The sequence below is a fragment of the Impatiens glandulifera genome, chromosome 5 (assembly GCF_907164915.1).
Source record: "Impatiens glandulifera chromosome 5, dImpGla2.1, whole genome shotgun sequence".
Taxonomy (NCBI): domain Eukaryota; kingdom Viridiplantae; phylum Streptophyta; class Magnoliopsida; order Ericales; family Balsaminaceae; genus Impatiens; species Impatiens glandulifera.
Window position 1 is genome coordinate 49,350,535 of NC_061866.1, and position 12,607 is coordinate 49,363,141.

The 12,607-nt window shown below is 33.0% G+C and overlaps 1 protein-coding gene across 1 annotated transcript; it reads right to left on the minus strand.

Annotated features, from left to right (window-relative positions):
• Positions 1-183: 183 nt before the first annotated feature.
• On the minus strand, positions 184-1,959 carry LOC124938125 (protein EARLY-RESPONSIVE TO DEHYDRATION 7, chloroplastic-like). The gene is made up of 4 exons (XM_047478500.1): positions 993-1,959; positions 746-912; positions 570-654; positions 184-479 (listed from the first exon to the last, which is right to left on the minus strand). The coding sequence occupies exons 1-4, from the start codon at positions 1,940-1,942 to the stop codon at positions 296-298; spliced, it is 1,386 nt and encodes a 461-aa protein (XP_047334456.1). The 5' UTR covers positions 1,943-1,959; the 3' UTR covers positions 184-295.
• Positions 1,960-12,607: the final 10,648 nt, after the last annotated feature.

Consider the following 12,607-nt stretch of genomic DNA (forward strand, 5'->3'; position numbering starts at 1 on the left):
ATGATTTAAGATAGACCCTGCTGATAACTACACCGCCTTTGTTTCATGACACCTGTTGGCTAAAGCAGAGAGACACCAATGCTCTCATTGGGCAGAGTGCCCGTTTGTATGAAAACCAGTCAACCAAAGTTAATTATTTTTTTCATTTTATTTGCTGAATAACCATTTGATAGTGCAATTTAGAACTAAAATAGAATTATTCTTTAAAATCGTCATTCATATGATTGATTACAGATGGGACATGGAATTCATAATGAATAAAGGAAGGGATTGAGATGAAACCAGCAGATTGTATCTATTTTTTGTTGGTTACATTTCTTTTCATCTCATGGACAGCAGCTTTAGCCAAAGATGTAGGTTTCATGGAAGCTTTTGGATTCAATGCTTTTCTCAGCTTAAAAACAGCCCATGCAGTCCCAATAGCATGTCCAGCTGCTTCAAGACCTTCACCAGTCGCCTTCCCAGCTTCTTCTCCATATCTGCCAATCCCAATTATCACAACAAGAACAAGAACAAGAACAAGAACAATTGACAAACAAACAATCATATATCATCATCATCATCCTTACTTGTGGGTCACAAACTCTGTAGTTACAGTGTTTGATGTTGACATTACATTCTTTCCAGCTACTTCCGTTGCATCACAGATTTTGCCTAATTAGGATCGATCAACAAAAAAACCCAAATTAAATCATCAACATATATGAATGAATGATTGAAATTACCCAGAATGAAGAAGACATACTAAATCCATCAAGGGAAGCTAGAACAATTTCTCCTGGCAAGAGACCAAAAACCTTCTTCCCTAATCTTGAATTAACTAGTTTATTTGAGAAAAGCCCTGATACTTTCACAACACCAGTAAGAACACCACCAGCAACCTTTTCTGTAATCTTAGTCACCCTCTTCGCCCTTAAAAAGAACTTTACCAATCAGACACAAAAAGCTGAATCTTTGTACACAACAAACATCAAACAAACAAACATACCTACCTTCTGATCCGCTTTAAGGTTTCTGGACTAACCTCTGCATCACGAGTACTCAGTTGAGTTCTATCCTTCAAAATGTCGTTCCCCCTTTTCAATCTCTCAACAGTTACATCCCCACACCATAATATTCCCTTTATAAGCTGCCCTGATCCAGCCGCAATGTATTTCGCTGCACTCCCATTGTAATCCTCCACATTTGGTGCCAACGTTGTCCAAAATGCTGTCGATTGATCCTCCATCTTTTCTCTCTTCTCATTATCCGACTTCATGTCGGCTGGAGACATCTCACTAACCACCGATCGTTCCAACATCTCCACATCCTTCCCCTTCTTCTGTACCGATAAGTTACTATATCGATCCAAAATCTCATCAAGTTCTTTCAGCAATCTCTCCTGTCCCTTTGGTGCAATTGTCAATCCATAACTCAGCCAGTCATTGGCCGAAGAAGAAGACGACGACGAACCCTTTTGGCGTTTGTCTTCTTCATCATCGTCGTCGCTAGAATCTGATCCAGCTTCATTTGGTGCCTTGAACGAGAAGAAATAATGTGCTACGTCGAGCTTCACGACCGCTTGATCCTTGGCAAGAGGCCACTGGATCTCGTCGGCCAAGCGAGCGATGAGGGCGACAATCCTATCACCTTGTAGGATTCGAACGATGCTGAAATCCCCGCAGGCTAATTCGACGCTGTAATGTTGGTCGATCAGATGTAGAATCGCGCCGGGAATTGTGAGGATTATATCCTCTACTGGAGGAGGAGGCGCGGAGGAGGGGGGATTATTGCGTGGGATTTCGTATTTGTCAGGGAAGAGGTTCTCTACAAGGTCTTTCATGTCGATTTCGGGGTAGAGAGAGGAGGAAGATGGGTTATGATTCAAGAGACAGGGTTCAAGATCAGATTGGTTAACTTGTGGATATAATGGGGTTCGGTCGTTAGGGTTATGCGACGCCATTGTCGTCCCTTTCTCTCTACATGTATATTTGTAAGAAAACTGGGCTCTTTCATGAAGGAGAAATTTGATGAAATCCCAATGCAAAATAAAATTTACGGAAAATGATGTGTCATGACGAACCTTAATTCATCGCGATGGAGGTCGCGCGAGACGGCACATTTGGAGTTTCGTCGCGTTTTGTGATGCGACGACACACTTAGAGTTCCGTCGTGTCACGTGACGAGATATTTTCATCCGAAAACCGAGAAGTGATCATTTGCGTATTTTTTATTAAGCGTGAGTTATTTTCTCAATTAAAGCTTAAGAAATAAAGAAAGTGACGTTTTAAGAATTTTTTACATTACGGTTCTACTATAAACTAGACCGGGTGATAATACAATAGAAAGAAAATAAGAACAATTCATAATATCTAACATTTAAAATACATAAGTTGTTTTGTTTTAAAATGTATTAATTTACAAATAGACAAAAAAAAATAGTTTTTTTTGTGATGCTAATTTATTGAACTTTATTGTTGTTTTATTATTGTTAGTGACTTATTAGCATTGGGGAAATATTGCATAATATTATACCATTTAACAAAATTAGATTTCTTTATTGTGTTAAGGTATTCAATTTTATTGTTATATCTTTAATTATTTATTATTGTCAAGACTCTATGAGCATTATGAAAATATTACATAATATTAATACAAATAAAAAAACTATATTCAATTTCACACTATTTAACTATTAAATCAACTTTGATTTCTTTATGACATAATATAACTTCTCAAATATTAACTTAGACCAAAAAAAATATAATATTATTAACTTATCATGATTCCTTGTTTTTCTTTTATTTATTATAATATTTACAATATTTTTTATTATTTACTAAATTTGAATATATTACAACTTTTTATTATTGCAAGGATTGGGTGCACTATGTAAGAAAAATTCTTATTTTTTTATTTAAAATAATTATATTTTGTATACTTTTAAGTAAATATACAAAAATTCATATTATTTTAAACATAAGTAACATAATTTAATTTTTAAAGGACGTGTTCTCGTTTAATTCTGAACAAAAGCTGTCTTTTTTTCGAGACTTGCATGTTTCGATTACATAATATCTTACAATGGGTCAAAAAATTTATTTTATATTAAATATATATATATATATTTTTTTTTTCTTTATAAAAAATTGAACAATCAAAACAGGAATGTTATGATAAAAAAAATTATCAGTCAAAAATTTTCTTTTATATTAAATATATATTTCTTTTCCTTATAAAAAATTGAAGCAAATTTATTTTTATTTATATTCAAGAATAGCCTATGTTGGTGGCATCCTCCAATGATGGCAATTTTTTCAACGATTATAAAATGTTTATTATAATGAATTTGAAACAGTTTTCGTAAAAAAAAAATATAACTAATGATATAGTAGTTAGGTTAGATAGAAGCCTTAAATTGAATGGAATATTATTATTTTGAAAAATTATACTAGTTTCTTACCTTACTAACAAAATTTATTATATTATAAGAAACTAAAAAAACTCAATTTAGACATTTTTTATTTTACTTTTGAAAGGCATCAAATTAACAAATTAACATTTTACTCGTTTGGAATAGGACGATGCGTCATCAATGACTCATGCCAGATCATTATAATCCTCCTGTTTGGTTGTAAATTATAATTACCTTTTTTTTTGCTTCTTAAAAAAAAAAATAGTTTTCTATAGGTAAATTTTGTTTTTTTAGGAAAAATATAATATTTTATAAATAATTTTGACAACAAATTAATACCCATTTGGGACAAATGATTTTAGAGTCATATTCCTTATTATGATTATTAATATTAATGAAATGGTAATAAATTAAAAAATATTCAAAACTTATTGTGTGAATAAATTGTGTTACGAAATATGAAATACCAAACACAATAATAATATATATATATATGGAATATGTAACGGCTACATAATACAAAAGTAATAATTAGTATTTATAAAATGTAATCTCACCTAGATTGTCTATTTTATCACATTTACAGACTGTACTATTAATTTATTACTAACATTAACATTAGGTAAATAATTAAATGAGACATTCTCAATTCTTTAAATAAAGAATCATACAACATTTTTGCATTAGTAGGTGATTGTATCATTTAGCTAGCATTTGTAGTAAAAATCTTCAGGTAATCTTCTTCCCATGTTCCTCTATACCTCTTGTAAGTAATTCTGTGTAGAAAAATAAACAAAAGTGAAAAAAAAAGTTGTAACATAATAGTATTATTTGTATTCTCATATGCCATTATTTATACAATGTAAAATTTTCTAACCATTCTTAGTTTGTTACAATTTCTTTGCTAATTTGATACATACATGTCTCTCAGGCAAATAATGGCGCATTCTGATCAAAGACAAACTCGTGAAAAAATGATTATAAAGGCAGAAAAGGAGCAACTCGTAGTGAGCATTATAGAACAAATATCAAGATTGGAATTAAAACTCCAATTTTGTTATATTCAGCTGGAGATTCAAAGGATTGAAACTGAGTTTTTTCGTTTGGTGTACGAAAGGCTGGAACTTTTGTTGCCTGAAGTTCTTCAGCAAGATACTGTTACAAGGTATGAATAACTATTTCATTATAAAATTATATACGTGCTTATAATAATAATAATAATACATTAATTTACTTTCTAAGCAGGAATAAACATAAAGATTGTAAAAAGTTATATATGAAGAGTCAAGAATTTGTTGAAGTAATTGAGTATTATTGTTTCAATATGTCCAAGGAGGTAGAAGACCTACGAGCTAAATTAGTTAGTACTGTTGTTTGAGGAAGAAAACAAATTAAGGTAAATTATTTATTTATATTTTTTAATTAATTTTGGTACCAAGTTTTCATATCAGAATTTTGATGCAGATTATTGGGATCTCCTATATATGGCTTGCTTGAGGGAGGAAATGGTTTTTAAAGTGGTTTTGTCTTGTAATTTTGTTACATTATTGTGTTTGACTTCTTTTTTTTTTTAAATTTCCTTGTAACTTTATTTTTGGTTAAGGAATTTGAATTTATAAATTATATTTTTATTATTTTGTTTTAAAACTGTTTGTGTATAATAAAAAAAATAATGAAAGTGGTTTAGATACAAAAACAAACCTGATATATATTAGAAATCAATTAAAATATTAAACAAATTAACTTTAATAATCTTTTAAAATATTTATAATTTGATACTTTTTATAAATGATATATTTTTTTGAAGACAATAATATTAAAATATAAACTTGTCTTTTTCTAATATGGCAAGACAAATTAAAATTTGTAATTTGAAATAATATTTTTTATTGAGAATATTTTCATTTTAAATTTAAATATATATATATATATATATATTACAATAATTATTATTTTTAAATAAATAAAAATATGTATGAAGAGTTTGATTCCACTTAATGGGAAAATTTGTAAATTTGTAAGACACGAAGATGAGAGGATTGGATTTTGTTAAACAATTATTAAGGAGTCATAAGGATTATAAGTTAGCAATTTTTTAACTTTAATTTGGTTTAGTTTAGGTGGCTTCCATGTGATAAATAACTAAGCCACAATGTTATGTTTTAGATTAAACTAAATTCTCAATACTATATTGAAATTATTACTAGAAATAAGTTTGGATTAAACCCTAAATAGTAATATATATTGAAAGATAAGAATTCATATAGCTTAAACATTAGCAATTTTTTGGAACCTCTCTAAATGTGGAACAAACATCTTTTTTCTTCCACATATCAAGATGTTAGCAATCTAGTGGTGGGTTTTAGATTTTTAAAATAGACAAAGACAACTTGCAAAACATTAAAACTTCAGATCAAATGAGTAGTTAAACATCATCAAAACAAAACAACAAATTTGATCGCAAAATTAAAGAAAGATCGATAAATAATTACCTAAATATTGATGGGATAATATGAAAGTCTGAAAGTGTTTGGATTCGATTCATACTGAAAGCATTTTTGTTGAAATTAATATCATGACCTTGTGATGTAGTTAACATCTTTCGGGGAATATACCATTGTCTGAAAGATAAAACAAATAAATTAGAGTCGTGGAATATCAATTTGAAGATATAATGAGAATACATTTTTGAAAACGACGGTAAGATCGACAATCTACTTGCAACGTCAAGTTGGTGTTGAACTAATCACAATTCAATCAATCGTAAGAAGGCAATTTATCTAATATAATCGATAACATGAAAGATAGAAGAAGAACTCACAATCGTGGTACAATGGAAGAAATTGTCGATGACAAACTTCGCAGATACACACTCGTCGATGAATTTGATGAAGAAATTTATGCCTAACACAATCACTAAAGTCGAAATGGGAGAGAACCAATACTTCAAGAATGTACGCCCATAAGAAAATATAAAAGGAGACGTGTTGATAAATAAGGTTACGTTAGGTTAAATACTAATATATGGTCTCAACCCGCCCAACAATTATTAGGGTTACGATTATGTTAAACTTAGTATTGGGCTTCGACGCGCCCAACAATTATTAGGGTTACTATTATGTTAAATACAATACTAATATTGGGCTTCGACACGCCCAACAATTATTAGAGTCCGTTTCTGCGCGTAAAATGAAATAAAATAAAATAAGAAATGATTAGTCTGATTTTCTAATTATATATTGAATTATTATTTTTATAATTTATTATATCTATTATAGTACTTAATTATTTATTAAATATAGTGTCACTCAATCTTATTTATTTAAATTTTAATTATGAGAATGAGAATGAGAATGAGAATGAGAATGAGAATGAGAATGAGAATGAGAATGAGAATGAGAATGAGAATGAGAATGAGAATGAGAATGAGAATGAGAATGAGAATGAGAATGATTAATTTGTTAGGTTAATACATTAGTCAATTGGTAGTTATATTAATTAAATATAAATTAATAATATTAGGTTATAATTTGTTAAAAGAAAATTATTTTGACAAACTTAAAAAATTATAAAAATTTTAATATAAAAACCAATTATTATATTGAGAAGTTAAGAGTATTTGTTATATTTAATAAAATATTAAAGTTTCTACTTATTTAAAAAGTTAAAACCTTTTTCTTTTTGTTAATATATATATATATATATATATATATATATTTTATTATCTCAATTTACAAATTAAAAATAATTTTAAAAAATTAAAATAAATTCAAAATAATTAAGTTAAGATCAAAACAAATTAACTAATTAGGATAATTATTGTGATAATTTATCCTAATTAATAATTAAAATTAAAATAAGACTAAAATAAATAAAGATTGAGATAAAAGTTATATTAATTTATCCCTAAATAATTTTAAAATGGATCAAATAAATTAATAAATAATTTGAATAAATATAGTAATTATTTAAATTCTAAATTAATTATTTATAAAGTAAAATAGAAAAAAAAAGCTTAAAAAATATATATGTAAGAGATGGTCCGATGGATAGAAAAATAGCTTAAAAAATATACAAAATAAAAGAAAATAGTATTTTAAATATATATATATATATATATATATATAATAATTAATATATAGCCTTAGTTTATTGTGATTTTCTGTAATTTATTTTTTTTATATAAGATTTGAATTGTTCATTTTATTTATTTTTAAAAATAATTTTTCATTAATAAATAGGAGAGTTAATGTAAAGAAGATGTATGATTGAAAAAGAATAATTGTATATATGAATGAGAAATGTACAAGTTATTTATATTACAATTTGTTATATGTAAAGTCTAAATATAGGTAAAAATTAGCTGTGCAATCACTAAGATTATGGAGGAATATATTGTGACTTGATTGCATCTTGACTTCTAGATTTTGTAGAGTCTAAATATGGGTAACAATTAGCTGTGCAATCACTAAGATTATGGAGGAATATATTGTGACTTGATTGCATCTTTGACTTGCAGATTTTGTGGAGTAAGATTGTCTAGTTCCTTAACATTCCCCCTCAAGATGGACCTTCCATTGAAGAGGCCAATCTTGGATAATAGGAACTCAAAACGCGGGCAAGGGAGAGGTTTGGTGAGGCCGTCGGCGAGCTGATCATGTCCACTGATGTGTTGTACCCGAAGTGTTCCAGCTTGGACTTGTTCACGAACAAAATGAAAAGCGAGAGCAACATGCTTCATTCGAGAGTGAAAAATCGGATTGGCGGAGTAATTTGTAGCACTTAAGTTATCACAATATATAACAGGTGTAGAAGGTAAGTGGATGTCGAGTTCTTGTAGAAGGGATTTTATCCAATTGAGTTCGGAAGTGGTGTCAGCAATGACACGAAATTCAGCTTCGGTTGAGGATCAGGCTATCGTTTTTTGTTTGCGAGATGTCCAGGAGATAGCATTTTTGCCGAGATATATGATATAACCTGTAGTGGAGATGAAGTTATCAACATCGCTTGCCCAATCCGCGTCACTAAAGGCATGTAGTGATGACGGAGTATTGCGATGTAATTGCAAACCAATGTGAGAAGTCTCGTGAAGGTAACGGAGGAGCTTCTTGAGAGCTGTCCAGTGAGCTTCTTGCGGGTGTTGCATGAACTGGGCTAACTTGTTGACAGAGTAAGCAATGTCAGGACGTGTGAGGTATAAGTATTGGAGGCTTCCAACAGCAGAACGATAAGTAGTAGGATCACATGGAGGTGTGGAGGTATTTTGTAGCAGTTGAGGGTGATCAAGCATAGGGGTAGTTGATGGTTTGCATTCAAGCATGTCATGACGTTGAAGGAGGTCGTGTATGTACTTTCTTTGGGAGAGAAGGAGACCAGAAGTGTTGTGTTGTACTTCCACCCCTAAGAAGAAGGAAAGTTGCCCCAAGTCCTTGAGAGAAAAGCGTTTGGCAAAGTTGGAAATAAAAACCGAGACAAAATTAGGTGAAGGACCAGTTACGATAATGTCATCGATATAAAAAAGTGCATATAGGAGATCGCCATTTTTTTTGTAAATGAAGAGAGAGGGGTTGGCGAGAGATGCTGTAAAACCGAATTGTAGTAGATAGGAGGTGAGGGCTGTAAACCATGCGCGTGGAGCCTGTTTTAACCCGTATATGGCTTTGTTTAAACGATACACATAAGAAGGGTTGTTAGCGTCGATGAAGCCGGATGGTTGCTGCATGAAGACTGTCTCTTGGAGATCACCTTGGAGAAAGGCGTTGTTGATGTCGAGTTGGCGTAATATCCAGTTGTGTTGGAGAGCAATTGAGAGGGTGAGTCGAATCGTGACTGGTTTGATAACCGAACTGAAGGTGGCAGAGTAGTCAAGACCAGCTTGTTGATGAAAACCTTTTGCGACAAGCCGAGCTTTGTATTTGTGAATCGTGTTATCAGAATTATATTTGATTCTGAAGACCCATTTACAACCAATGACATTTCGAGCTTCACTAGGTGGTGCGAGAGTCCATGTATTGTGTTTCCGTAGAGCATTGTATTCAGCAAGCATAGCATCACGCCAATGAGGGATGGAGAGTTCTTGTTTGGGGTGGTTGGTAGTGACGTGGGTGAGGAGATAGTGGTAAGTTGGGCATACTTTGGGTTAGGTTTGGTTATGTTGTTTGTGAGACGAGTTACAAGACGAGGGAGAATGGGCGAAGGGGGGGGGGGTGGTGGATGTGGTGGCGTAGGAGGTGTGTTTTGTGGGGGTGTGGCAGTGGTGGACGGTGTTGTAGGGTTATGTAATGGATGTGGTGGCGTAAGAGGTGTGTTCTGTGGGGGTGTGGCTGTGGTGGATGGTGGTGGATGGTGTTGTAGGGTTATGTGATGAAATAGGTATGAGAGGAGTGAGAAACCATTCGTGAGGTGAGGGAAGCGAAGTTGAATTTTGTTGGTTTGATAGACGGTCGAATGGAAAATCATGCTCAATGAAAGTGACATGACGAGAAGTGTATATTTTGTTTGTGGTAAGATTTAGGCACAGAAAAGCGATTTGAGTTAGGGAACGACCAAGATAAATGTATGGTTGAGATCGAGGATCTAGTTTATTGGAAGCATAAAGTCGTAATAATGGGTAGCATAGACAGCCAAAGGAGTGTAATTGGGAATAGATAGGTTTGACATTTAGGAGTCGATAGTAGGGAGAGTCATTTTGTAAGGTTGGTGTAGGTAATCGATTTATGAGATACACAGCGGTGGAGAATGCATGTGTCTAGTAAGTGACAGGTAGATTGGCATGAGATAGGAGAGAGAGACCAGTTTCGACAATGTGACGATGTTGGCGTTCTGCATAGCCGTTGTGTTCAGGGGTATGGGGAGGTGTAGTAAGATGTGAGATGCCATTAGCGCGTAAGGTGGGAGCCAATTTAATGAACTCGCCTCTATTGTCAGAGAATAGGGTTATGATCGTTCTTTTGAAATAGTTTTCAACTAATTTTTTGAAGTCAAGAAAGAGTGTGAGAGAGTCGGATTTATTTTTGAGAGGGTAAAACCATACATATTTAGTGTAATGGTCCACAAAAATTAGATAATATTTGTAGTTGTCATGTGAGAGGTGGGGTGAGGTCCAAACATTTGAAAATAATAATTCAAGGGGAGTTGTAAACGTAAGAATGGATTGAGAGAAAGGAAGTTTGTGTGCTTTATTAATCTTGCAAGAATTGCAGTAATCAAGGGATGAAATTGAACCTAAATTACATAAATTTGAAATATAAGAAAAAATTTTAAATGACGGATGGCCAAGACGGTGATGCCATATGAGAGCAGACGTGGTGGATAGCTTTGAAGTAGATGATGTGAGAGATGTTTGAAGGGCACATTTGTAGGAAGAAGACCAGGTGTACATGCCATGATTACAAGTTCCTTGGAGTAGGATGGTGTTCGTGGAGATAGCCTTGAAACGAAAGGAAGAAGAGGTAACTCAATTTGTGCATTATTATCAAGGCAAAACTTGGAGACAGAAATAATGTTTTGTGCAATTTTTGGAACATAAAGAATATTTTGAAAGAGTAAAGATTTGTTTTGAGAGGTGATAGTGAATGAACCTATGTGAGAGATTGGAAGAGATGAGCCATCACCGATGATAACATCATCGTTGCCTGTATAAGGAGTGTGAAGGGATAGATTATCGATATCATGTGTGACATGGTGAGTAGCACCGCTATCTATAATCCAGTTACATGGAGGGGCGTGAGATGAATAGGCAGTGTTGGCTTGAGGACGAGTGTAGCGAGATTGACGTACAAAGGGTTTGAGTGTAAAGTTAGGATGGGCGCGAGAGAAGTTGTGATAGACGGAGATGGTGTGACTAGTGTAGCCGCAATATTGGCAGACATCAGGTGATTTGGTGTTGGATGAGGAGGAGGGGTTGGGGTAGTGTGGCGAGGACTGTCGGCTGTTGTCTTTAGAGTATTGGGGTCGGGAGTAATTGTTATTTTGGCGAGTATTGGATGATGGTTTGTAGGTTGCGACAAAAGCGGTGGTAGGTGTTGATGAGGTGGAGTTGGTGTTGTCATGGAGTTTGGTGAGCTCATGATGTATGAGTTTTTCATGGAGAGCATCGAACGGGATGAGAGTATCTCGAGCTTCAACGGTTTCGATGATGGAACGGTGTTGGGTTTGATCGAGCCCATTTAGAACCTTTTCAATGATGTCTTCGGGATCTAGAGTTTTGCCTAGATTGGCAAGTTCAGTGGTGCATTGTTTTATTTGATGCATATAGTTAGTGATGGTTTGATCAGATGTCTTTTTGATTGAGTCAAGTCGTTTCTTGACTTGGAGGATATGGATGCGAGTAGGATTTGCGTAGAGAGATTTGAGAGTAGTCCATGCTTCATGAGATGTAGCAGCAGAGGCTACAAGAGGTGCGATCTTGGCGTCAAGAGTGCCGATGAGGGAGCCTAACAATAGTTGGTCTTGTCGAGACCATGAGGCGTAACTGGGATTAGGGGTGACAGTGTTGTCGTCTTTGGTGATTGTTGGTGGTGGGCATTTCTTTTCTCCAGTGAGGTAGTCAAATAGGCCGAAATCAAATAAGAATGACTTGATTTGGGAAGACCATTGTGTAAAGTTGGTGTTGTTGTTTGTAGTTTGTAAGGGTTTGCATTGCGATAGGTTGACAAAGAAGATGGGATAGCCGGGGTCGGTAGGGTTTGGGACGGAGAAGGCGTTTGATGACATTGTAGGATCTAGACTTCTGATACCATGTAAAGAAGATGTATGATTGAAAAGGAATAATTGTATATATGAATGAGAAATGTACAGATTATTTATATTACAATTTGTTACATGTAAAGTCTAAATATGGGTAAGAATTAGTTGTGCAATCACTAAGATTATGAATGAATATATTGTGACTTGATTGCATCTTTGACTTGCAGATTTTGTGGAGTAAGATTGTCTGGTTCCTTAACAGTTAATGTAAAAACTTATAAACATAGACACAGTTATTCAACACAATTCAGTTATTGAAAATTTTGTTATTTATTTTATTTTATTCTTTTTCAATGAAGAAAATGTAGTTCAGTTTATCTTAACTTAATTGTTTTTAATGAAAATAATTTTACTTAAAAGGTAAAAATAATTATGATATTTAAGAACTAAATGATGCCCTTAAACTTGACGAAAATCGTTTAATTATCAAATGTCTAGTATGTTAACTAGTACATTCTATAGCAT

Excerpts from the sequence above, each read along its gene's own strand:
- LOC124938125 (XM_047478500.1), bottom strand. The coding sequence starts at position 1,942 with ATGGCGTCGCATAACCCTAACGACCGAACCCCATTATATCCACAAGTT. Across the intron at positions 655-745 it reads AGCTTCCCTTGATGGATTTA|GCAAAATCTGTGATGCAACG; the intron begins GTATGTCTTCTT and ends GATCCTAATTAG. Across the intron at positions 480-569 it reads ACAGAGTTTGTGACCCACAA|ATATGGAGAAGAAGCTGGGA; the intron begins GTAAGGATGATG and ends TGGGATTGGCAG.